The sequence below is a fragment of the Pan paniscus genome, chromosome 12 (genome assembly GCF_029289425.2).
Source record: "Pan paniscus chromosome 12, NHGRI_mPanPan1-v2.0_pri, whole genome shotgun sequence".
NCBI lineage: Eukaryota > Metazoa > Chordata > Mammalia > Primates > Hominidae > Pan > Pan paniscus.
In genome coordinates, this window is record NC_073261.2 from 117,032,904 (window position 1) to 117,057,258 (window position 24,355).

Sequence of the window (24,355 nt, forward strand, 5' to 3'; positions counted from 1 at the left end):
GTGTATGTGTAGAGTCCTTACTGGAATGCCTCATCTTTAGCAAACTGGTTTCCTTGATTTTTGTCTCCTGGTAATTCTAAATCACTTGTAAAAATGGAGTAATTATGAAAGTGTTAATGACAGATGTCCTACTTTCTTGGGTACTCATTACGCGGAAGTTATTGCCTTGTGTCAAAGATGGGAAAACGTTTGATTTTAATGAAGCCCTTTACATGTCAGTTATTTTTATAAAGCTACATTGCTTCTGAATACATTGTGTTTGGGAATGATGCTGTATGTATGTTTTTTCTTCATAGGGCAAATGTGAGAAACGAGTACAGGATGTAATTGAACGATTTTGGGATTTCATTGACCAGCTGAGCATCAATACTTTTGGTAGGTGATTTCCCCAGATTACTTACTGAGAGCTGAGTCGATTTCTGTGATGACATTAGAAAAGTGTGCTTTCAGAGTGATGTGCTCTAATTCTGCAGTAGAAGGTGGAACTATTCACAGCTTTAGTTATGAAACAACTTTGTTGGCTAGAATAAAATGAACTCATAGATAGTCTGTCCCCGTGGAGCTTGGATGCACAGATTTTCTGACAAGGGAAATAAAGTCAAAATACTGGCTTCCTTCTTTACCCAAAAATATCCATGTGATTAGCATAAGCATAGTTTAATGCTATAGACTGAATCCTGATTGATGTAAGAGTGTTTATTTGACTGAATGCTATATACTGAATCCTGCTTGATGTAAAAGTGAGCCTCATATTTTGCAGAAGCAGGGTATATCATGTTGTCACGAGTCCATAATTTAATCACAAAAATAATATCCAGGTAACAAAAACTTTGTCTTCTTAAGCATTTACTAGTAGTAGCATTCCATATTAATCTGTTGACACAGCTACTCCAGGTAACATGTTGAATATTCTGCAATCTCTTCCTGTCAGCCAGTATATGAGGGCTGTTTCTTTAAAAGCACTTGGTATGGAGAGACGGTGTGGTGTAATACAGGCAGCACAGACATTCTGCTCTCGGTAGTATGTCTAGCCAGCAGCTCTGGCATTTGACACAATGGTAATATCCTAAGAGCATTTCACTTTAGATTTGTGAAGTACTTGGTCAAGACATTCACTGTTTGGAATTGTTCACAGGAAAGTTTTTAGCAGACAACATCGTTGGGTCTGTCCTGGTTTTCTCCTTGATATTTTGGATTCCTTTCAGCATTCTTGTCCATTGTGTGGTAAGTCATCAACTTTTAAGTAATTAAATGTTTTATTTAAATTTTGATCAACTCCAACCATGTAATCTCTGGAAAAGGTAAAACTTGTTCTTAGCAAAGTTTGGCCTGATATTTCCAATAGCTTTTTTTGTTGTTATTCCTAGGGGAACATGTCTTGTAGAAAGCTTAACTAATGGTCTTTTAAAAAAAATACTATTTTTGTGTGTTGGTGTTTTAATATATAAATTTCTTAGGAATTTTATACTTTTAAGCATAGGAGACTGTTTAACTGGATTTGTCCAGGTCCTTTGATGAGTAAAGCCCTTATTTAAGAGCATTTTCAGGCTGACTTTGTTGCAATAGAGCAAATATCAAACATCGGCATTTCAGATGTTCCCCATATATCATGTAGATTATTGGCAGCAGATGGCTATGTCTTCAGCCTTCTGCACAAATAGGATGTAGGGACTGGGGCCCAGCTGTCTATATAGAGTATTTACATCTTCCCCAAAAAATAAGAGTAAGCAGTCTTTTCTGTTCTCATTCAGAATCAGTAACAGCTACAAGTTGAATTGGGCTTTGACTAAGGAACTCCTGGTCCTTTATAAATTTGAGGCCCTTTTTCATAAATGTTCTTACGAATCCATTCACTTGCATCTGTGGGGAATGGGGATTTGTCTGCTGTAGAGATGAGAAAGTCACACCCAGGCTTCCAGACTTGTTTTCCCAAACTCTTTCATAGTGGCCTTCCTATGAGCATTTAAAAATTCCAGCACAACTCTGATGACAAAGGAGTTTTTCCTACTGCCTCCTTCCTTTCCTTTCCTGCTGGCTTCTCCTGCCTAGGGGCCATCTCACAGAGCAGCTCTTCCTCAGGGTGGTGAGCATGATGGGTATAGGAAGATCTCTAGGGAGCACTTCTGCTGAAGAAAGCTGAAGGTGACGTGCTTGAAGCTTTGACAGATGTCTCTGGATGACAGTGCCATCCATCACGATTGCTTCTATTGGAGGATGGAACCTATTTTGTTTACAGGGAAGTTACACATGTGGACAAGGCACGACCCTTGATTTCAGAGCAAAGCCTCTGATAGGAGGGAGGGCCATGGCTTGTTTCTGGTCATAGAATGCATTGATGGCACCCAGATAGGAAGCCTAGTCCTGGATTCTTGGTCCTTGCCCTCTGTCACCTATTATGCTTCAGCCACAGGCAGGGACGGGGCAGCAGATGGCCATGTGGTTAGCCTTCTGCAGAAGTAGGATGTAGGGATTGAGGCCCAGTTCCTCCAGCTGCAGGCCCAGCCACCTGGTCTTCCTACCAGTTGCCCTTCCAGTCAGTGCGGTCCTGGTGTACCCAGCATCTGGGACATTTGTCATTTCATGCACAGGAAGATGCCTTTATTATTCCCCTGCCCACAGAGGGATAAATTTCTCAGAAAACATAGCACTTAAACCTTGCCTCTTTCTGTACTTAACGCCAAAATGTATTTCCTTTGAGTGCAAAGCAAACACTTCTAGACTGGTGGCATAACTAAAGCTTGGGTGAGAAATGGATTGTCATCTGTTGAGCCTGCTATCACTTTCTACAACTCAGGTTCTAAGTTCTTCAGTTAGTGTTAGGAATAGCCTGTGATGAAATAGTACTCACTAACTGAATTGTATTTGTAGGGAATGACCTTCTTGCTGTTTCTTTCTAGGATAAGAAATTGGATAAACAGTATGAATCTCTGTCTCTGTTTCACCCCAGTGTAAGTATACCATAAGAAAGAAACATAATCTTCGCCTGGTCTGAGGCCCTGTTAGTTAGGCAAAGACCTTCACCTGACCCAGCAAGAGCTTTCACTGGCTGATGGAAGGTCATGTTGCAGCAGGAAGGGTCTAGGTTGGAATGTTTACCCTTCTGACAGCAGTGATGGTGAACTTCGATTAGTTGCATGGATGGAGATTTAAAGAGCTGTGCTGTCCCCTTCCCAAGCCATAAGGAGTGATTTAGCCATTCAACACTGAGTTAATATTTTGAGTTCAATTTCTCTCTTGGGATCTTTCTTACCTTGAGAGGTTTGAATCCTCTTTTGGGTCTTCAAATGGTAAGTTTTCAGGATGCTTGAAAGCTAGTAATTACTGTTTTTGCCATTAAAAGTAATGGCATTAATTACTTTTGCACCAACCTAATATTTTTTAGTCACTTCTTAGGTTGAGTGAGCCTCACCTAGCACTTTTTTCTTAGCATCACAGTGCCAACAGAATAAGGGGCTGTTTGATGGGTAAGGGTGGAGCTGTGAGGACCTCCGATTCATCTTTTATTCCTATCAATTGAACCCATCTCTTTGCAGAACGTCGAAATGCTGAGCAGCATGGATTCTGCATCGGTTCGCATTATCAAACCCTTTCCTGCGCCCCAGACTCCAGGCCGCCTGCAGCCTGCCCCTGTGATCCCTTCGGCGCCAGCAGCTCCGAAACTGGACCACCAGAGAATGGACACCATCCAGGAAGACCCCAGCACAGACTCACATATGGACGAGGATGGGTTTGAGAAGGACCCCTTCCCAAATAGCAGCACAGCCGCCAAGTCATTTGAGGATCTCACGGACCATCCGGTCACCAGAAGTGAAAAGGCTGCCTCCTTTAAACTGCAGCGTCAGAATCGTGTTGACAGCAAAGAAACAGAGTGCTAGTTTAGTTCTCAGCTCTTCTGACTTAAGTGTGCAAAATATTTTTATAGATTTGACCTACAGTCACAGCTTATATTTTGTGAAGACTGGGAAGTGACTTAGCAGATGCTGGTCATGTGTTTGAACTTCCTGCAGGTAAACAGTTCTTGTGTGGTTTGGCCCTTCTCCTTTTGAAAAGGTAAGGTGAAGGTGAATCTAGCTTATTTTGAGGCTTTCAGGTTTTAGTTTTTTAAATATCTTTTGACCTGTGGTGCAAAAGCAGAAAATACAGCTGGATTGGGTTATGAATATTTACGTTTTTGTAAATTAATCTTTTATATTGATAACAGCACTGACTAGGGAAATGATCAGTCTTTTTTTTTATACACTGTAATGAACCGCTGAATATGAGGCATTTGGCATTTATTTGTGATGACAACTGGAATAGTTTTTTTTTTTTTTTGCCTCCAACTAAAAACAAAGGAGATAAATCTAGTTATACATTGTCTCTAAATTGTGGGTCTATTTCTAGTTATTACCCAGAGTTTTTATGTAGCAGGGAAAATATATATCTAAATTTAGAAATCATTTGGGTTAATATGGCTCTTCATAATTCTAAGACGAATGCTCTCTAGAAACCTAACCACCTACCTTACAGTGAGGGCTATACATGGTAGCCAGTTGAATTTATGGAATCTACCAACGCTAGGGCCCTGATTTGCCGGGCAGTTTTTCTGTATTTTATAAGTATCTTCATGTATCCCTGTTACTGATAGGGATACATGCTCTTAGAAAATTCACTATTGGCTGGGAGTGGTGGCTCATGCCTGTAATCCCAGCACTTGGAGAGGCTGAGGCTGCGCCACTACACTCCAGCCTGGGTGACAGAGTGAGACTCTGCCTCAAAAAAAAAAAAAAAAAAAAAATTCACTATCTACAAACCTAGAATATTTAAAATACAAAGATTGCCTGTTTTCAAACACTATTGAATAAGAGGGTGAGATATTTCTTAACAGGTTGTTTTGAATGTGATGAGCCAGCCAGGAGATAGAATACTACCTGCCCTTAGGGTTGGGGGCTGTCCCCACAAGAATTGATACTTCAGAAACCCTTTTTATTGACCCACAAGCAGATATTTGAATTACTTCTTACTTTATTGCTCCAGGATTCTGGATGGGCTGCATTTACTGTGTGAAGGATAAAAATCATTAGCCTGGATTCTGATTTCTATAAATTGCCATTAAAAGCTTTTTTTCCCCTAAGAACTGAAATGTGCTCACCAGCCAAAACATTTTAACTTGTAAACTTTGAGGGCAGTTAACCAAACCTGTGACTAATCATATCTCCTCCTACCCCCCCATTTCCAAGGACATTTGTTACTCAGATACTTGTTATACTAATACTTGAACTTGTACCTTATGGTATTTGCTATCTTTTAACTAGTCATGATATTCTTATACTTTAGTTACACTTTTGGAATTTGATACAAGGTTGAGTGGGGTGTGTGGGTGTATGTATGAGTGAAACAGTTCTCAAAAGAATGTAAGAAAAACCATTTTTATAAAATTGTGACTTTTTAAAAAAATAGTCTTTGTCATTTATAGAATTAACAAGCTGCTCAGGGTATATTTTATAGCTGTAGCACTGATATCTGCATTAATAAATACTGTCGAAACACAATGGACCTAAGTATAAAACTTCCCTGAAAAATCTAATACTTTTATTATTAATATCAGTGGCAAAGGTTTAAGCCTGAGGAAAAAAGCGTACCTCTACATATTGACAACTTTGAGTTCTGTAGATAACAAGCAGATTTGGGTCTCCTATGATTGGCTAATGGTCTCCATCTCCCAGCAGACTTAATTCAGGTTTTGCTTCTGCTACATCCCGCCAGTAAGGAAGCAGCAAAGGTAGAGAAGAGACCTTTTTCTCTATCAAAGGCCAGAGATGCGAGAACAAAAATTCATTCCCCTTTGGAGACAAATGTAGTCCATCTGATAAATAAGATGAGAAGTCCTAGAAGGGAGAGAAATCGGTTAAAGGTGGGTAACTGGCCACGTGTGGTAGCTCACCCCTGTCATTCCAACACTTTGGGGCCGAGGATTACTGGAAGACAGGAGTTTGAGACCCTGTCTCTACAAAAAATTTTAAAAATACAAAAATTAGCTGGGTGTGGTGGCAAACACCTGTATTCCCACCTACTTGGGAGGTGAAGATGGAAGGATCACTTAAGCCCAGGAGTTGGAGGCTACAGTGAGGTATCATTGCACCACTGAGTTCCAGCCTGGGTGATAGATTGTCTCCCCCCACAGCGCGCGCGCGCACACACGCGCACACACACACACACAAAAAGGCCGGGGAGGGAGGGTATAACTTTTCTAAATGCCAGTGTGTACCATTCTCTCATTTGTGGCCCTGCGACAGAAATATCACCAGCCCCTTTAATTGTAGGCATCTGACCTACAATGTGTCTTGGACTACAGTAGCACTGATGTGCTATTTACGTAGGTGTTTGAACACACAGAGAACCCTGACTAGTGCTGTAGTGCTGTCTCCATATTATAGAATTGAGTTTCATGAAAGTCAGTCACCATTAAGTGAGCTGGGACCTCATTCCAGGTCTTCTGAATCATATGACATGATTCTCAGGTTATTTGAAAGAACCTTAACAGGTAAATATGGCCTATTAACATAATCAGCAAAAATGAAAAATTTGGTATTAGGAGTGTTCAGGGGCCCCATGAGTCAATATTGTTTTTGACTCTAGGCAGGTTTTTAGGTAGAAAGAACTTCTACCATCTAACCTAGAACAGTAATTGCTGGGACACAGGAGTCCAGTCTCCCTCCCACTGCCCTGAACTCAAGAGTATATATTTAAAAAGATAGATACACATATTTTTGGAGACAGGGTCTTGCTTTGCTGCCCAGGCTGGAGTGCAGTAACATGATCATGGCTCACTGCAGCCTCAACCTCCTGGGCTCAAGCGATCTTTCTAACCTCAGCCCCCTGAGCAGCTGGGACTACAGGCACGTGCCACCATACCTGGCTACCTGGCTAATTTTTGTGCTTTTTGTAGAGATGGGTCTCTCATTATGTTGCCCAGGCTGGTTTTGAACTCCTAGGCTCAAGCAATACTCCCACCTCGGCCTCACAAAGTATTGGGATCACAGGCATGAGCAGCCATACCAGGCCCTGAACTATAAGAATTTTACCCATACAGCCATTTCTTTCTTGGGGAAGAATCTCACTAGCCAAGAGCTCTGTTAGAATCTGGGTGGCCAACTAGCTTATGTGACTTTTTTTTTTTTTTTTTTTTTTGAGCTGGAGTCTCACTCTTGTTGCCCAGGCTAGAGAACAATGGCACAGTCTCGGCCTAATTCAACCTCTGCCTCCCGGGTTCAGGTGATTCTCCTGCCTCAGCCTCCCAAGTAGCTGGGATTACAGGTGACTGCCACCACGCCTGGCTAATTTTTGTATTTTTAAGTAGAGATGGGGTTTCACCATGTTGGCCAGGCTGGTCTCGAACTCCTGACCTCAGGTGATCCACCTGCCTCAGCCTCCCGAAGTGTTGGGATGATAGGCATGAGCCACCGCGCCCGGCCTTATGTGACTTTTAATAGACCAGAAATTTAGATGCTATCATATAATAGTAGCACTTCTTCCTCGGCCTTGGTTTTCTCATCTAGGCAGTTTGAGATGAGATGATCTCTAAGGACGACCCTCTCAGTTTTGTATTAAATTGAAAAAGACATGTGAGCAAAACTAGCCCAATAGTTTGCAGTTTCCTTTCCTAGACAACAGAACTCTAGATGTTGACCCTTTTGGCACTCAAGCTACCAAGGCCCCTCCTGATCTGGGAATTCTGAAGGTTCCAGTACACTCAGGGTTTCAGAGGAAGACTAGAGGCCTAGGGTCCAGATCTGCTTAGGCTCTCAGGGCCTCCAAAGGTGACTGGTGACTCGGCATCCACGTGGTAGTATGACTTTCCCACTGGTGACCATTTTCCCTATTACAGATGGATAATAAATGTGTAGGTCATTGGAACGATTGGTATGGATTAATATTTAGGGGAGAGGAAAAAGTTGGCACTTGGGTTAGTTTCTTGGCTGTTTTCTATGTTGCTTTGTCCAAGTAGCCTAAACCTAACAGCTAGGAATAGAGGAAACCGGTGAGGCTGTGAGTCTTCCCGTTTGTCCAAAGAGCTTCCCGCACACTGGATCCTTCCTTCCCTTGAGTACTTCAAATATCATCAGTCCCGTCCAAGCTTTCTCTCTGGATCCCAGCATAGCAATGAAATAGCCTTTAATGTGCCCTACTGAACAAGCTCTTTACAGAAGAGTAGCACAAGGTCACAGAAAAATTAAAAAAGACCAGTGCCTGTCTGCCCCTCTTCACCAGTATCTGTGTGGAACCTGAATTTAGCCATACCTTTCCTTGCCCTAACCTCTGGCCACCACGGACCTGTTGTTACTGCAGTCTTGCCTTTTTTTGGGGGGTGGGCTGGGGAGGGTGAGACAGTCTCCCTGTATCCTCCAGACCAGAGTGCAGTGGTGTGACCTCTGCCTCCCGGGTTCAAGCGATTCTCACACCTCAGCCTCCTGGGTAACTGGGATTACAGGCGCGCTCCACCATGCCCAGCTAATTTTTGTATTTTTAGTAGAGATAGGGTTTCGCCATGTTGGCCAGGCTGGTCTTGAACTCCTGAACTCAGGTGATCCACCTGCCTTGGCCTCCCAAAGTGATGGGATTACAGGTGTGAGCCACCACACCCAGCCCAAGTCTTGCCTTTTTGAGACACCAAAACAGATGGACTCATGTAGTAAGTAACCTTCAGAGACCAGCTTCCTTCCCTCAGTGAAGCACCTCGAGAGTCACCCACGTTGCTGCGCTTGTCAGTTCCTCCTCTTTATTGCCGAGTAGTATCCCATTCCACGGACACACCAGTTTCCCTATTCATCACAGAAGGACACTGGCGTGTTTCCAGCAGGTAGGAATAATGCTGCTGTCAACAGTTACACCCAGGTTCTGTGTGAACATAGTTTTCATTTCTCTAGGGCAGATAACCCAGGAGTGGACTGCCAGGTCCTCCCTAAGTGTATGTGTGACTGCATAAGAAACCAGCTGTCTCCTGAGTCAGTGCACCATTCTATGGGACCTGCTTTTTACCTTTTATATTTGTGCTTTCAGGCTTTAAAACAAAGTAACTTAATTAGAACTACATATCTCAAACAGTTTTATTAGCCAATACTGTATTTAAATTCATTGTTTTACCTATTAACAAGTTTTAGCTTTCTGCCGTTCTCTGTATGAAAGAAGAACTTGGCCTGGACGTTCATAAATATGAGCCATGTGTTGCTCATTGATGTCACTGCGCACTAACTCCTAGCCAAGGAGCCTGGCTGAATTAAGCTGCTGGGCTTGTGAGCCATCCTGGAACCTCCATTCCTCCCCTCCCCCAAGCCTGTTTGTTTTCATTGGCTAAAGGGATGACTGTCTTAGCTAAGCAGGGCCTTTCTAGGGAAAGCTGCTGCACACACACCTGGTTTACTTCTGTGTGATCCTATTTACCCCGAGAGGACCGAGCAAGCCACCGTACCTGGCTGTCCTGCATCAGGGTCCACAGGTCAAGTACGTCAGTCCCACAGTCTTGGGCCACTTGTAAACACGCATTGGCATATTCACCAACAACAGAGTTCAGGCGATTTAGTTTGCAACCTATTGAAGAAATAGAGATGGCAGTCGGTAAACCCAAGTGCTGGCCCTTGTGTAAGTTCTGCTCCACTCATCTAGACAGTTTCGAAATGCCATTAAATATTGACCCCACTTGGGCCAGCCCCGGGGTTTAGGGTATATGCTGATGAGCCTTGCAGGTTACTGGTGTGCTGCTCTACCCAGCAGAGGACAAGGTGCAGTGGGAAGAAGGAGCCTTCAGTGGTAACCGGAGTCTTCTGAGGCGCCAGGGAGGATGTTCTAGAGGACACCTTGAACAGAGGCAGAGAGGCAGGAAAGGCCCAGGAGGGCTGGGCTGCTTGGAGAGTGCCGGCTGCAGGAGCTGGGCTGGGGGCTGGTAAGGGCTGCACTGGTAAGAAATGCCAGGCCATGGAAGCTGAACGCTGCGCTGACACCGCTGGCTTCTTACATGTAACAGCTGCACCGCAACACAGCAAAATCATTTGTCGGCTTTAGACAAAGAGACCTTCGTTTTGATGCCTACAATTTTCACTAAATAGCTGTGTGCCTGAACAGCTTAACCGCCCTGAAGCTTTCTGCATTCTTATGATGACAGTGCCTACCTAGTTGCAGGAATATTGGCAGGATTAAGAGACTAAACACCAGCAAAGCAGCTAGCACAGAACGATTGAGTGTATCTAACACAAGTGCAGGCTGCCTCATCCTCCCAGGGAGCTGCACCAGGGAAGGCTGGAGTGCAGTATCTGGGGATTGTGCTAGGTTGGTTTGGAAGGTGGGGCTGGGGCTAGGGGAGAAGGCTCAGGAGGCTGCAAACAGGACAGTGAGGGCTGGCGAGAGGCGGACTACAGAATGGTATTAAAGAGAAAGCATGAGGATGTGGGCAACTGGATGCGGGCCACAGGAGGACCTATGCTGGCCCAGGCTCTACATCACAGAGAAGAAACTATTCACCAGCTTTGATTCATACTTGGGATCAATTGTTTATAAAATTCACCTAGATTATAACTAGCTACCCCATCCCTACAAAAAAATTTAAAAAATTAGCTGAGCATGGTTGCACATGCCTGTGGTTCCAGCTACTTGGGAGGCTGAGGCAAGAAGATCACCTGAGCCCAGAGGTGGAGGCTGCAGTGAGCTATGAGCAATCCACTGCCCTACAGCCTGGGTGACACAGCAAGACCGTCTCAAAAAATAACCTGCTGAATTTCTAGGGGACCAGTTATTGAGATGTGACCCCTCCTCTACCTGCTTTGGCCATCACTGACCTTTTAAAAAGTCTGCATTGGGCTACATTCAAGGCTAGAAAGGGGAAATGAAATTAAACATTCAGAATTTCATATATATTATTTTCCTGGGAAACAGTAGACAAAAAGAAGTCTAAACAGCTTCTGTGGACCATGCTATGTAACATTCTTCCCCTTTTGTTAAAGCCAAGATGACACTGCCCCCCAAAGCAGTTAGGGCTGCAGGCCCAGAAGCAAGCTGGGGCTCTGAAGTTGTCTCCAAGGGAGCTTTGTGGGCCTTAAACACCTCCCCTCCCCTGCAGAACACTCTGGTGTCTCATGCACAGCAATAGGGCCCCTCTGCCCTGATGTGATGCCCAGAACCTACTGTCACCATGTCCCGCAGGCTGGGGTTTCTCCCCGTTTGTCTGTGCCTCCGGTGTGTGGCACCCCTTGGCATATGCTGTTTGTGACTTGAGAACGCATTGGATCCTTCTCTAAGGATGACAGGCCCTTTGAGAGCAAGGGACATAGCTACAACCCCACTCAACAGTAAACTCATATAACAGTAAGGACTTGAGCTGTGAAGTCACACTTGCTGGATTTGATTCCTGGTTCTGTTGCTGGCTGTGTGATCTTGGGCCGGTTACTTAGCCTCTCTAAGACTCCATTTCTCCACTGGTAAAGTAGGGACAATAACAGCCTTCCATGAAGTTGTGGTATGTGTGCTGTGGTGTGTGTAAGAAACATCTGGAGTGCTGAAAATGGGTCCAGAAATCTACCTAAAAATCCCAGTTAACTCAGAGTCAGACCACACTTTGAGAAATAGCTGTTCTGTGTTGCAAAGCCAGTCATTTGTCCTAGAATGTTGAGTTCTGGGCAGCTTAGAAAACTTCCAGTCCAGGAACGGTGGCTCACGCCTGTAATCCCAGCACTTTGGGAGGCTGAGTCGGGCAGATTACCTGAGGTCAGGAGTTCGAGACCAGCCTGGCCAACATGGTGAAACCCGTCTCTACTAAAAATGCAAAAATTAGCCGGGCGTGGTGGTGCACACCCATAATCCCAGCTACTCAGGAGGCCGAGGCAGAATTGCTTGAGCCCAGGAGGCAAAGGCTGCAGTGAGCCGAGATCATGCCACTGCACTCCAGCCTGGCTGACAGAGCCAGACTCTGTCTCCAAAAAAAAAAAAAGAGAACTTCCATAATGCACATTTTCAACATTAACATACAGCTGACCCTTGAACAACACAGGTTTGAACCGTGAAGGTCCACTTATGTGCAGAGGTTTTTCAGTCAAAGGTGGATCGAAAACACAGCACTTGAGGGATGTGAAACCCAAGTATATGGAGTGCTGGCGACTCCTATCCGATCATTCCTACCCCCAGCTTCTGTGGGCCAGTAAAAGCCCCAGCTGTGGACTTCCAAGTCAAGGCACATCAGCATCAGCGCCCCCAGGCCGAGCACCACAGCTCTGCACAGATCTCAGTGGCCTTCATGTGCACCCTGGAGTCTGGCAACTGTAAAGGTCAGCAGATGCCAGGCCCGCGGTTCCCTCCTGACTGTCCAAAGCCAGAATCCCTTTTCTAGGTCAAAAAAGGTCTCAGGTATAACATAATGGAAGCTATACTTTAATAATTTTGGATTGAAAACAGACTGAAATGGACATACTGAGCCCCTAAGAAACAGAAGCCCCAGGCAGGAAACCACTGTCCTATCAGAGTTCCTCCCTCAGCATTCCTATCCAGATTTGCTGAGATTGGCTGTGGTTTGTTTACCTTGTATGATGCACTGTTCTTCCCAGGCTGTTTCACAAAGTGGGGTCGGCGTGATGAGAATGACTCGATTCTCAGGGATGTCCACGGACTTCAGGTACTGCACCATGCTCTTCAGGTTCGCAGCGTACTCCTCCAGGGGAATGTGCTGCTTGGGATTCTCATCTGCTCAAGAGAAACATGAGTGCTCACCAGATGCATATTTATTATACGTGACAATTCAGGTGAACACACTTCTGCAAATGCCTGTTATTCATGATGTCACGGGGGGGATTGTTTAACACCAAGGACACAAAGAGAAGGTTTTCTCCTTATGAATTAAAATGTATAGTTCTTCATAAAACAAGACTTCAAAGGCTCTAACTAGGGGCACCGTAAGTACTCTTGTCTTTTCGTCACTAGTATCCAGATGGTTATTACATCAATTAGGTTGAATCTGTAAAGAAATTAAAGAGCCCAGCCTGTTGGGTGAGACGGCCCAGGTTCAAATCCTGGCTTTGTCACTCCTCGCCACAGAACCGCGGATAAATACTTCGACTTTCTGTACCTCATTGAGAAAATGAAGATAATAAGGTCTCCCTCCTAGGACTGAAAATCAAAACAGCTAAGAGTTTACAGCACTGAGAGCAGGGTGCCTTCACAAAGCAAGCACTCAGTCTAAACAAATGGCACCCACGAATACTACTACTATTATTGCAAAGAAGTATTTTCTAGATAGGCTCTCACTGAAGTATTACAAGAGCCATTGTTTACCATTTGCTAACCACATGTAAGTACAGCATAAAGGAAAAAAGTCACCAATGTTCCTACCACCCAGAAAACCACTGTTGGCATTTGGATGTATATCTTTCCAGTCTTTTCATGAAGATACATACACTTAAAAAAATGAGTTTGCACTGTAGATAATATTCACACTGAAGACTTCATATTTTGCTTTTCTCTACAAATTGTTTTAGAGACAGGTTCTCGCTCCATCACCTAGGCTGGAGTGTAGTGTGATCACAGCTCACTGTAACCTTGAACTCCTGGGGCCAAGCGACCCTCCCACCTCAGCTTCCTAAGTACTGGGACTACAGGCACGCAACACCACACTAGGCAAACTTTGTTGTTATTGAGACAGTCTCACTCTGTTGCCCAGGCTGGTCTCAAACTCCTGGCCTGGCCTCCAGTGTTGGGATTACAGGCATGAGCCACCACGCCTGGCTCACATAACGTATTATGAGCTTTTCTGTGTCCATAAATAGTTCGCAAAAAAATGAAATTTAGTTGTAGGGTGACCACATGATGTTTCCGTACTGTACAGCTTGTAATCTACTGTTATATATAAATAGCAATACACGGCCAGGTACGGTTGCTCATGCCTGAAATCCTAGCACTTTGGGAGGCCGAGGCAGGTGGATCACCTGAGGTCAGGAGTTCAAGACCAGCCTGACCAACATGGGGAAACCCTGTCTCTACTAAAAATACAAAAATTAGCCAGGCGTGGTGGCGAGCGCCTATAATCCCAGCTACTCGGGAGGCTGAAGCAGGAGAATCATTTGAACCTGGGAGGTGGAGGTTACAGTGAGCCGAGACCGTATCACTTCATTCCAGCCTAGGCAAGAGTGTGAAACTGTCAAAAAAAAAAAAAAAAAAAAAAAAAAAAAAAAAAAAAAAGCAATACACAGAAATCTCTGCACACACATCTGGCTACATATCTGAATATTTCCTTAGGTTGAATTTCTACACGTGGGCAGTCCCTTGGCGCATATTGCCACACAGCTTTCCAGAGGATCACAAGCTATTCTCTCACCAGGAATGTAAGAGTTCCAATCTTATTTCATGCCTGTCAGCTGTAAGTATTACTGCTTCATATTGCTTTTCTGAGTCAAAAAATCAAAATACCTTGTTTTAATTGTCATTTTTTGATAAGTTTTCACACATTTTCAAATATGTATTTGCTGTTAAATTTCGCCTTTTATCTATTCCTGTCCTTTGCCTACATTTTCTATTGGAGTTGGTATTTTTCTTATTGATTTCTACACTAAAGACATTACTCTCTTGTCTGCCACATTTTGCAGATATTTTCCTTAACACATCATTTTCTTCTGCGGTTTTTTCGTAGCCTATTTTATTTCATAAACCTGTTTTTCCTCTGTGGCTTCCTCCACTGCTCTTATACTTAGGAAGTGTGTTTTTTCCTTATGCTAAATTTGATAAAAATTTATCTTTTAAAAAAATTCTGTTTTGAGTTTTCTTATGGTTTTTGGTACAAGATAGAAAGTGAAGATTAATTTCTTCCCAAATATAATGGTTAGCGTGCAGTCTGCACCGATACCTGTCATCTACGTAATCTTTCTCCTAGAGAGCAAGAATTCCTCTTACTGCAGTTGGTGTTCCTTCATGTCCAGCCTCAACTCAGAGGTCTCCCACGGTGTGCCCGTGAATAGCAGACCACAGCACTTCTGCGACACAAGTAGGGTAACAAAAGAAATCTCTGGAAGGTGACTACCTAACTTCCCAAAACAAAGGCTGATTTTTCTCGTTGATAGCACGCAGAAGGCTTTTTTCAAGAGTAGAAGGGGAAGAAAGGCCTCTTACATGGCTAGCTTTCCTCTAGTCACAGCAGCAATTCTTCAGCAGTCAAGGAGAGACCATCTCCTTTTCCAAACCCACGTTCACCATTGCCCGGGATTCAAGCCTAACTGAGGTCAGGGTGGCTGCTGCCCTGAGATATCCCTCCCTAAGACACGCCACCAGCTGCCATCAGTGTGATGCAAGCCACAAGGTATCCTTAAGCTTTCTGCTGCCAAATGCATCAACTAAAGAGAACACATTACAAACTTAGCATAGCACTAACAGACTCTAGAAAATATTTAAGTGTTTGCAAGATTAGGACTGCCAGCAACCGAGGTATGTAGAAACGGAGTCGAGAATAAAATCCACCAGTGTTAAAGCCAGGAATACATATAAACTCAACATAAGTTTGGCAAAACTGTATCTATTGGGAGAAAGTAAACAGTTGAAAAAAGCATATTAAATGCAAGTTTGCTGTAACATAAAAATGATTAAAAGTGAGCTAGAAGAACATCAAAAATGCTTTTACCTTTTAGTGCACTGTCATTGGCCCCAAAGAAAATTGTAACTGCTACTGGGATGTCCAAACTGTTTCCTTTCCTGATTAATCTTGGAAGGATAATTTTGGCCCATCTGGTATTGTAACCTGAAAATCCACGATTCAGAACATCACATTTTCTGAAACAAAAAATTTTAAAAAGATGAATTGTGGGCAAGAAGTGTTTATGGTCCCAGTAACCGGCCTTTAGTGAGGGTGTGATCTCTGGGATTCTAAACCCGTCACGTGTCTCTGAGCCACCCCCAGGTTTCACTTTGATAGGAGCAAGAACATAGCTGAAGCATGCTAATCTTAAGCCATTCAAAGATACAGGTAAATATACCATACTCCTCCGTGAGAGAAGTAATTATATATAAAGGGGCTGTGATGAAGTCTACAGACTACCTGACTTCAAGCATGGTATAGTGGGGTGCTTTTAAAATGGAGTTCACAACAGATAGATCATCTGAGCAAGTATCTCAGGTAAAAAGTCACTAATATCCTGGAACTTAAATAGTTTAGTTTGGTTTATATTTAAATAGTTTATAGAATATTTGAGATTTCTGGTTTTGATTAAATAGTTTTAGTAAATACATTTGTTGTGTTTCAACTTAAACCGGTTAATACTTTTTGTTTCCTTCTTAAAAACAGTTGGATTCACAGTACTGTAGGTGTAATGGGGGAAAAAAAAAAAAGCCGGGTTGCCTGGATTGTTTCTCGGCTCCCTGTGTGACTAGGCGTGACCCTGGGCACGCTGTGCTCCTTCCTCACATGTAAAGTGAGGAGAATCCCAGTTAAGGATTCGCATCAGGCAGTAGGTTTGAAACCCCTCAGAGAATACCAGTCACATAAGAGGGACTCTTTTTTCTTAGTCTTGGTAAAATGATATGATTTGGGATTTGCTTCAGAATAATCCATAGGAGGGATGGATGGGCTCATTTCACTCTTTGCTTCTGTAGATATTTAAAGTTGTCCATAAAGTTTTCTTAAAATGACGCCTGGGGTTCAACTTAAGATTAGTAAATCAATATGGTTCATTTTGCTGTATTCACATTCCTATACACGCATAACCAAGCAGAGAAGCTGGGGCACCCGCGGAGAACTGCAGGCCACAGCGTCAGGCAGTGGCTCAAAAGCAGCACAAGGGGACACTTTCTGACACTGCTCAAAGTTCTCAGGTGGCATTTATAAACTGCAGAACCACCACCGAAACTCAGCCTTATTTCTAAGAGATTGTTTGTGTGTGTAATGATTATAAAATGCGACTAGCCATTTTACAGAGTGAAATCACAATACTTTAATGAAGTGCTGGGCTGGGTGTGGTAGCGAGTGCCTGTCGGTCCCAGCTACTCAGGAGGCTGAGGTGATGATGCCTTCAGCCCCAGAGGTGGAGGCTGCAGTGAGCCCTGATCACACTGCTGCACTCAAGCCTGTGTGACAGAGTTGTCAGGCCTCTGAGCCCAAGCTAAGCCGTCATAACCCGTTACCTGCACGTATACATCCAGGTGGCCTGGAGCAACTGAAGAACCACAAAAGGAGTGAAACAGCCAGTTCCTGCCTTAACTGATGACATTCCACCATTGTGATTTGTTCCTGCCCCACCCTAACTAATCGATCGACCTTGTGGCATTCCTCCCCTGGACAATGAGTCTCAGGAGCTCCCCACAGAGCACCTTGTGACCCCCTTCCCCTGCTAACAATAGATAACCACCTTTAACTGTAATTTTCCACTACCTACCCAAATCCTATAGTACTGCCCTACCCATCTCCCTTTGCTCTTTTCAGACTCAGCCCACTTGCACCCAAGTGAATAAACAGCCTTGTTGCTCACACAAAGCCTGTCTGGTGGTCTCTTCACGTGGACGCGCCTAACAAGAGACCCTGTCGCAAAACAAAAACCAAAACAAAGTGCGGTAGAATTGTGACAAGGTGAGTCTTAAGTCATGGCAGCACTTCAAAAAAAGGCAAAGTAGCTTCCTACCAGTGTGGTGTAGCAGTGAAACTGCAAGTTCTGCAGTCATAGCAGCTGGACTTGGATCTGTCTGCCCCTGACTAGGGAAGAGGCCTTGGCCATTTCCTTGATTTGTCTGAGTCTACCCAGCCATCAGCGCTCAACCCTAAAATATCTAATTGGTCAGACTGAGTGAAGAGTAAATGTTTTCTGTTCCTTCTCCTATATACTGATTAGGGGAGGCAAGCAAAATTAATAAAGGAGAAATGTTCTGTTCAGAACTATCCTTCATCCATAAGACGGATCCCTAAGACATTTTCCATCCATAAGAACTCAAGTATCGGAAACCATTCTCACCTGACCAGCCTGTCAGCCAGCGATGCTCCCCATCCACCCTGCTGGAAGGAAAACTGGAGGAAGAAAAGCCCATTATTACTACTAATGACTGTAACCGGGCATCTCAGCAAGGGCAGTTCTGATTGGCAACTTCTGTTTTCGCGGCGCTCCCTTTTTGGCTTTGATTGCTTCACTCCAGGAGGTCATTTTGGGGATTACAGGTAAGTACACCTGGCAGCACTTTAGCAGAGGGGGATTTTTCTCTATCAAAAGCTAAACAGCCTGTATTCCCAGCACTTTGGGAGGCCGAGGCGGGCGGATCACATGAGGTCTCGAGTTCGAGACCAGCCTGGTCAACATGGCGAAACCCCGTCTCTACTAAAATTACAAAAATTAGCCCGGTGTGGTGGCGCACGTCTATAATCCCAGCTACTCGGGAGGCTGAGGCAGGAGAAACGCTTGAATCCGGGAGGCGGAGCTTGCAGTGAGCCGAGATCGCGCTACTGCACTCCAGCTTGGGCGACAGAGCGAGACTCCGTCTCAAAAAAAGAAAAAAAAGCTAAACAGAAATCTAAGTTCAGGAAATAAAGTCAAAGGTCAGTGAGGAAATGAAGGCCACGCCGCCTCACTGCTTTGCTGGTTACCGAGCTGAGGGTGAACACTTTTTCATACACATTCCCATGGAATTCGGCGAGCCCTGACTGCCCCATATGCCTAAACATAATGTTACCAGTCACTGGCGTCTACACAAAAGCCTGGTGAAGCAAGTCCTGTCTGAGAAGAGGACACACACAGGAATGGAATTGCCACTCCCTCCCCGAAGTAAGAACCTGCATTTAGAAGGCCGTTCCCTTCATGGGAGGTGAGATGATCTTGGATGAACGGATGGTCCTTTTCTACCTAATTCCTGAAGGCGTTTTACTTCCAAGGTCAACCCCTAACGGCCCCACCTGTGCCCGCAGGGAATGGGGCGAGAGAGCTCCTGGCGCCTCTGCCCGGAGCTGGCCGCGGGGCCTCCTGGGACACAGCGCGCGGTCGCCCGCAGCCGCTAACCCGGACCCGGAGGGGAAAGGCCGCTGCCCAGGAGGGCGCTGAGGGGAAGACCGCGCATCTCGACCCGGGTGGGAGGCGGCGCGGGGCGGGCAGCGCGGCCGGGTCCCCTCGCGTCTGTGCCTGGAGCCCGGGCTCTCGCGGACGCCGTCGTGACCTCCGGGACGCCGCGGGCCCGGAAGGCGCAGCCACTGGGGGACCCGCCACTCCTCCGGTGTCGCCACGGGCGTGGCCAGGTCTGCGGCCCAGCCGTCTCGGGCGCCGAAGAGCCTCGGCCTGCTCGGCAGCGACCCCGCAGGGAGGCCGGGACGGGAGGCCGAGCGTCGGGGCGGCCGTACCTGGGTGATGGAGTCCCCGAAGAGCAACAAGCGAGGCCAGAGCAGGGCGCTCCCGCAGCCCGCGGCCTCGCACAGCGCCATGGAGCAGCCAGTCGGGGCGGGGCGGGGCCGCCAGCCACGAGAGGCGCCTGCGCAGTGGCCGCCCGTGGGTTGCGGGAGCCGGGCTCGTGGGCACCCACGCAGTCACTTTAGTGACGCGCGAAGGTCGTTGCCCCTTGGAGTCCGTTTGCAAGAAGCTCGGCCTCCGCGCTTGTTCACCCACAGCAAGGCTGCCCCCAGGGAGTCCGGAGCCCGCGTCCCGCTGCGTGGTTCCCGGAAGAAAAGCGGTTGGGGGCCCTTCTAAGCCCACCCCGCGCTCCGCGGGCGCAGGTGCGTTCGGCAAAGGGCAGGAGTGTGACCTCAGGACGCGCGGCGGGAAGCACAGCTGGCCCTCGGTGGGGCGGAGGGCTGCTCCAGGCCCCCCTGGAAGAGGTCGTGGGATGCCCGCGCGGCCTCCTGCGCCGAGCGTCACTCTGGAGGGCCTGTAACACCCAAGAGGACGCAGGCACTGCGGAAACCCTGGCAGTACCTCGTGGTTCTGCGAATGACAAGGGGAAGCAGCTGCACGTTCAGTGCGCGCGCAGCCGGCCGCTTTTCTTTTTCCCGCCGTTGGGTGGATGCGCAGATGCAGAACCCCGCGGACACGGAGCACTGACTAACTTCCAAGGGATTCACCTGTTAAAACGTGGTTGTAATGCAACGTTCTTACCTCAACTGTGCAATGAAGTTCGGCAGCCGAGCTAAAAACGGGTGGGAAGGATGCCTTGAAATCACGGAGCTGTAGATGAGTAACAGACGGGCCAGGGGAGCCGGCGCAGAGGCCGACCCCGCTCCCTGGGGCGGGGCGATGGGCTTAGAGCATGGCCTTCTTTAGGTTGCTGGTCCCAAGCTCGCTTGGATCACCTGGGGGAGCTTTACAACTAAGATCCAACCTAGGGCCCTCATTCCAGCCCGACTAACTCACCTCCTGGTGGCAGGACTTGGGCACAGGTGCACTTGTGATGCACCCCACGTGATTCCCACGGGTAGCCCAGATTGAGAGCCCCTGCTAGAGCAAGCAAAGATGCTGGACTTCATCTTTATCACAAGGACTTCATTAAGGCCTTCAAGCAGCAGAGGCTTGAGGCCAGGTCTGTTCCAGGAATCAGCTGTAGGGGAGGAGATGGAGGTGGTTGCAGGAATTCAGAGGGGAGAGTAGACTTGGACTCGAACAGCAGCAGTGGAGATGAAGACAGAAAAGATTCAAGTGCAACTTAGAATCCTTATTATTAACTCAAATTGGTTACCCCAGGGGAGAGGGTAACCAGCAGCGGTTGCTATCGGCAGATCTTGATGGTTTCAATGGGAGCTGCACATACATGCCTGGAAGAAGAATCCATAAATTCTAAAATAATGGGCAGTTGATTTAGTAGTTCGTTCTAGAATAATGGACAAATTAATTAGCGATTTAGCAGTATTCAGGCTGTTGAAATAAAGGCCATTTGACATTAAAAGTAAACAGGCTCCCCCAGAGAAACGAATGCATTTTATTTTAGGTAACAGAAGTAGAGTCAAGTATTTTTTCAAAGTTCATATACAGGCACAGTCTCAGTGAACTGGCGTCAGGGCCTCGTACAGTCTCTGTGCAGCCAGCTCCACCATTTCTCGGAGGGATTCATCGTCTTCACTTCCCTCTTCACATTCTACAGTCTGAAAGTGAGGCACAAACGAGACTGTTAGAATTAAGTCTATAATGATTATATAGAAGATAAATGAATACTCTTTAAAAAAACCATCATCTCATAAAAAATTAGCCAGCTGTGGTGGCGTGTGCCTGTGGTCCCAGATAAGAGGCTGAGGTGGGAGGATCACTGAGCCGGGAAGGTTGAGGCTGCAGTGAGCTGTGACTGCACCACTGCACTCCAGCCTGGGCGGCACTGCGAGACCGGGTCTTAAACTAAAAAAAAGAACAATCATCTGTGTGTGCGGAGGTCATGGTGGGACTGATTACCATGAAACAGAACGGCCGCCCTACACACTTGTGGGTGTGCAGTGCTTCCTGACAGCAGCACGGTCCTAATTAGTGATGACTTGAGGCTGGGGTGAAAGACTGGGGAAAGTCTAGTAAACTACATTTACATCAAAGCCCACAGTTTGATCTAGTAGATGATACTCCAGGGAAGTTCATCTATGCCACGCAAATTACTTGGCAAGGAATGGATGTGGCTACCTACTCAACATTTGGTACTGAATTTGACTGAAACTCACTATTAATCTTCCAGTTGCTTCTTTTTTTTTTTTTTTTTTTTTTTTGAGACAGAATCTCGCTCTGTCGCCCAGGCTGGAGTGCAGTGATGTGATCTCAGCTCACTGCAACCTCTGTCTCTTGGGTTAAGGTGATTCCTGGGTTCTCCTGCCTTAGCCTCCCAAGTAGCTGGGATTACAGGCACACCACCACGCCTGGGTAATTTTTGTATTTTTAGTAGAGATGGGGTTTCATCATGTTGGCCAGGCTGGTCTCAAACTCTTGACCTCAGATGATCCACCCACCTTGACCTCCCAAAGTGTTGGGATTACAGGCGTGAACCACCACGCCTGGCCTCTAGTTCTTTTTTTTTTTTTTTTTTTTTTGGAGACAGAGTCTCGCTCTATCATCCAGGCTGGAGTGCAGTAATGTGATCTTGGCTCACTGCAACCTCTGCCTCCCTGTTTCAAGCAATTCTCCTGCCTCAGCCTCCTGAGTAGCTGGGACTACAGGCACCTGCCGCCATTCCCGGCTAATTTTTTTTGTATTTTTTAGTAGATATGGGGTTTAACTGTGTTGCCCGGGCTGGTTTTGAACTGTTTGGAAAATCCACTTGGATCTTGCTGGTGCAAACAGAAGAGCGGCTTCTTTAAAAAATGGAGAGTCAACTAGATGCCAAACTAGAGAAGGGATGAGGTGAAGTAAGCTGTATTATGGAAGAGGACAGCAATGGAGTGGCATACACGCGAACCTTGTACTATGCAGTAACCCGGAAAAACACGGAAAACTTCAACCATAATAATATAAAAAGAACAATGTGAAAAAAATGTTGGAAACACTGGAAGCAAATGCCAATATGCAAAAGTAGACTGTTGAGTGTGAGAGCACAGATTATTTATGCCTTCACTTTATTTCCCAAATGTCTTGAAACGTAGGAAAGAGCAGCTACATACCCGTGTCTCCAAGTTAAGGTTGGCAGTTTTCCCGTCCACTGTGACGCTAAGAATAGAGTCATCCTTTACACTTACACAGTCTTCTCCAAATATGTCCCTGAAAATAAGCAGAAATGCAGGATTAGTGAAAATGCCCAGCTTTATATACTTGAGGAAAAAATAAAACTGAAGATAGGTCCTAGTTCTAAAGTAGAATACTGTATTTACTTTTTTTCTTTTTTTTTTTTGAGATGGAGTCTTGCTCTGTTGCCCAGGCTGGAGTGCAGTGGCACAATCTTGGCTCACTACAACCTCTGCCTCCCGGATTCAAGCGATTCTCCTGCCTCAGCCTCCCTAGTAGCTGGGATTACAGGTGTGCACCACCACAGCCAGCTAATTTTTGCATTTTTAGTAGAGTCAGGGTTTCACCATGTTGGCCAGGCTGGTCTTGAACTCCTAGCCTCAAGTGATCCACCTGCCTTGGCCTCCCAAAGTGTTGGGATTACAGGCAGGAGTCACCATGCCCAGCCTGTATTTACTTTTGAGACAAGCTTCTTATTTGCCTTGATACAGCTTATTAAGTTTATAAAACAGGGAAAATACACAGCTATTATTCAAGAATGATCTATTCAGCAGGCATCATGCTAGGTGGTTTATATACATTATCGTAACCTATAATTTTAGTAAGGATCCCCTTTTACATGTGAAGAAAACAAGACACAGAAGTTAAGTGATTTGCTTAAAGCCTCACAGCTAGTAAACAGCTGAGCTGGCATTCAAATCCAGGTATCTAGGTTTAAATGGCTCCCAAGCCCACTAGCTGTGCACTCCTACTTTAATTAAACTTGGTATTTATTGAGCATCTTCTGTGTGGCAGATTCCTTCTGTGCTAGTAGCTGGGGATAAAGAAGGCACTAAGACATTGCCTCTGTCATCGAGAGAAACAGTTTTGATCATTAATTTCAACATCGTCCCCATTGGTACAGAGGTGTTAGGAAACAGCAGTCCACCAGCAGGCTGAATGCAGGTAAGAAAGGCAGGCAGTGACTCTAAACAACCCATGGACCATGGTCAGCCTAGGACAGTTAAGCACTGACAACACTGTATTAAGCGGGGGAAGTGGGGAGTGGGAATCAACTGCTTGCATCTTCAGGCAGTTACTGCTCATCATATGTGTGAATAAACTTAGGTGGGACCCTAGCACAAAGGAAAAGATTATATTTTATTTTATTTATTTATTTTGAGACGGCGTCTTGCTTGTTGCCCAGGCTGGAGTGCAGTGTCCCGATCTCGGCCCACTGCAACCTCTGCCTCCTGGTTTAAGCAATTCTCCTCCCTCAGCCTCCTGAGTAGTTGGGATTACAAGCACCCACCACCACACCTGGCTCATTTTTGTATTTTTAGTAGGGGTATTTTGGATGGGGTTTTGCCATGTTGGCCAGGCTGGTCTCGAGCCCCTAACCTCAAGTGATCCACCTGCCTTGGCTTCCCAAAGTGCTGGGATTACAGGTGTGGGTCACCACACCCAGCCAAAAAAATTATATTTTAAACACAGAAATGTATTCAAAAGGATAGGAAAAAAGGTTCCATTTTCATGTGATCCACTGTTGGCTTCTCTGAAGAAACCAATACATCTACTCCTATCTAATCCTAAGTGTTTAAACAACTGGGGAAATAGCTGCATTTTTAAGGGTACGATTGGCTTTGAAGTTTAAGGACATGGGAACCTCCCATTCCTGGCCGAATGGAAGCTGTCTCATACTCCTGTTCCTCAGAGTTGAATAGTTCTGGTGTGTTTGTGGGAGGTGAGGGAGAGGGAGGGGAGGCGGGAGGAGTGGTGTCAGGAGGACAGGG

General features: G+C 45.8%; 3 protein-coding genes across 12 annotated transcripts in view; 1 reads left to right on the top strand and 2 right to left on the bottom strand.

Annotated features, from left to right (window-relative positions):
* Positions 1-4,866, top strand: part of ADAM17 (ADAM metallopeptidase domain 17) — a 68,137-nt gene extending 63,271 nt beyond the window's left edge. For all 5 annotated transcript variants that reach the window (XM_003826946.6, XM_008952298.5, XM_055108258.1 and 2 more), the window contains 4 exons: positions 297-375; positions 1,136-1,224; positions 2,898-2,948; positions 3,534-4,866. In XM_003826946.6, the coding sequence (XP_003826994.1) occupies positions 297-375; positions 1,136-1,224; positions 2,898-2,948; positions 3,534-3,875 (561 nt within the window). In that variant the 3' untranslated portion in view covers positions 3,876-4,866. The remainder of the gene's footprint in view (positions 1-296; positions 376-1,135; positions 1,225-2,897; positions 2,949-3,533) is intronic.
* A 683-nt stretch (positions 4,867-5,549) lies between these two features.
* On the bottom strand, positions 5,550-19,530 carry IAH1 (isoamyl acetate hydrolyzing esterase 1 (putative)). Of its 3 annotated transcripts, none has more exons than XM_034952588.4 (6): positions 19,307-19,530; positions 17,940-17,992; positions 15,623-15,739; positions 12,541-12,702; positions 9,449-9,567; positions 5,550-5,867 (listed from the first exon to the last, which is right to left on the bottom strand). In XM_034952588.4, the coding sequence occupies exons 4-6, from the start codon at positions 12,644-12,646 to the stop codon at positions 5,685-5,687; spliced, it is 408 nt and encodes a 135-aa protein (XP_034808479.1). In that variant the 5' UTR covers positions 12,647-12,702; positions 15,623-15,739; positions 17,940-17,992; positions 19,307-19,530; the 3' UTR covers positions 5,550-5,684. The 3 variants fall into 3 exon arrangements, with proteins under 3 accessions (XP_034808479.1, XP_034808478.1, XP_054964238.1); XM_034952587.3 differs by having other exon boundaries at positions 15,623-15,771; XM_055108263.2 differs by lacking the exon at positions 17,940-17,992 and having other exon boundaries at positions 15,623-15,771.
* Positions 19,531-20,848: 1,318 nt separating this feature from the next.
* Positions 20,849-24,355, bottom strand: part of CPSF3 (cleavage and polyadenylation specific factor 3) — a 49,359-nt gene continuing 45,852 nt past the window's right edge. For all 4 annotated transcript variants that reach the window (XM_003826943.6, XM_055108261.2, XM_055108262.2 and 1 more), the window contains 2 exons: positions 22,523-22,619; positions 20,849-21,034 (listed from right to left, as the gene is read on the bottom strand). In XM_003826943.6, coding sequence (XP_003826991.1) covers positions 20,933-21,034; positions 22,523-22,619 — 199 coding nt within the window. In that variant the 3' untranslated portion in view covers positions 20,849-20,932. The remainder of the gene's footprint in view (positions 21,035-22,522; positions 22,620-24,355) is intronic.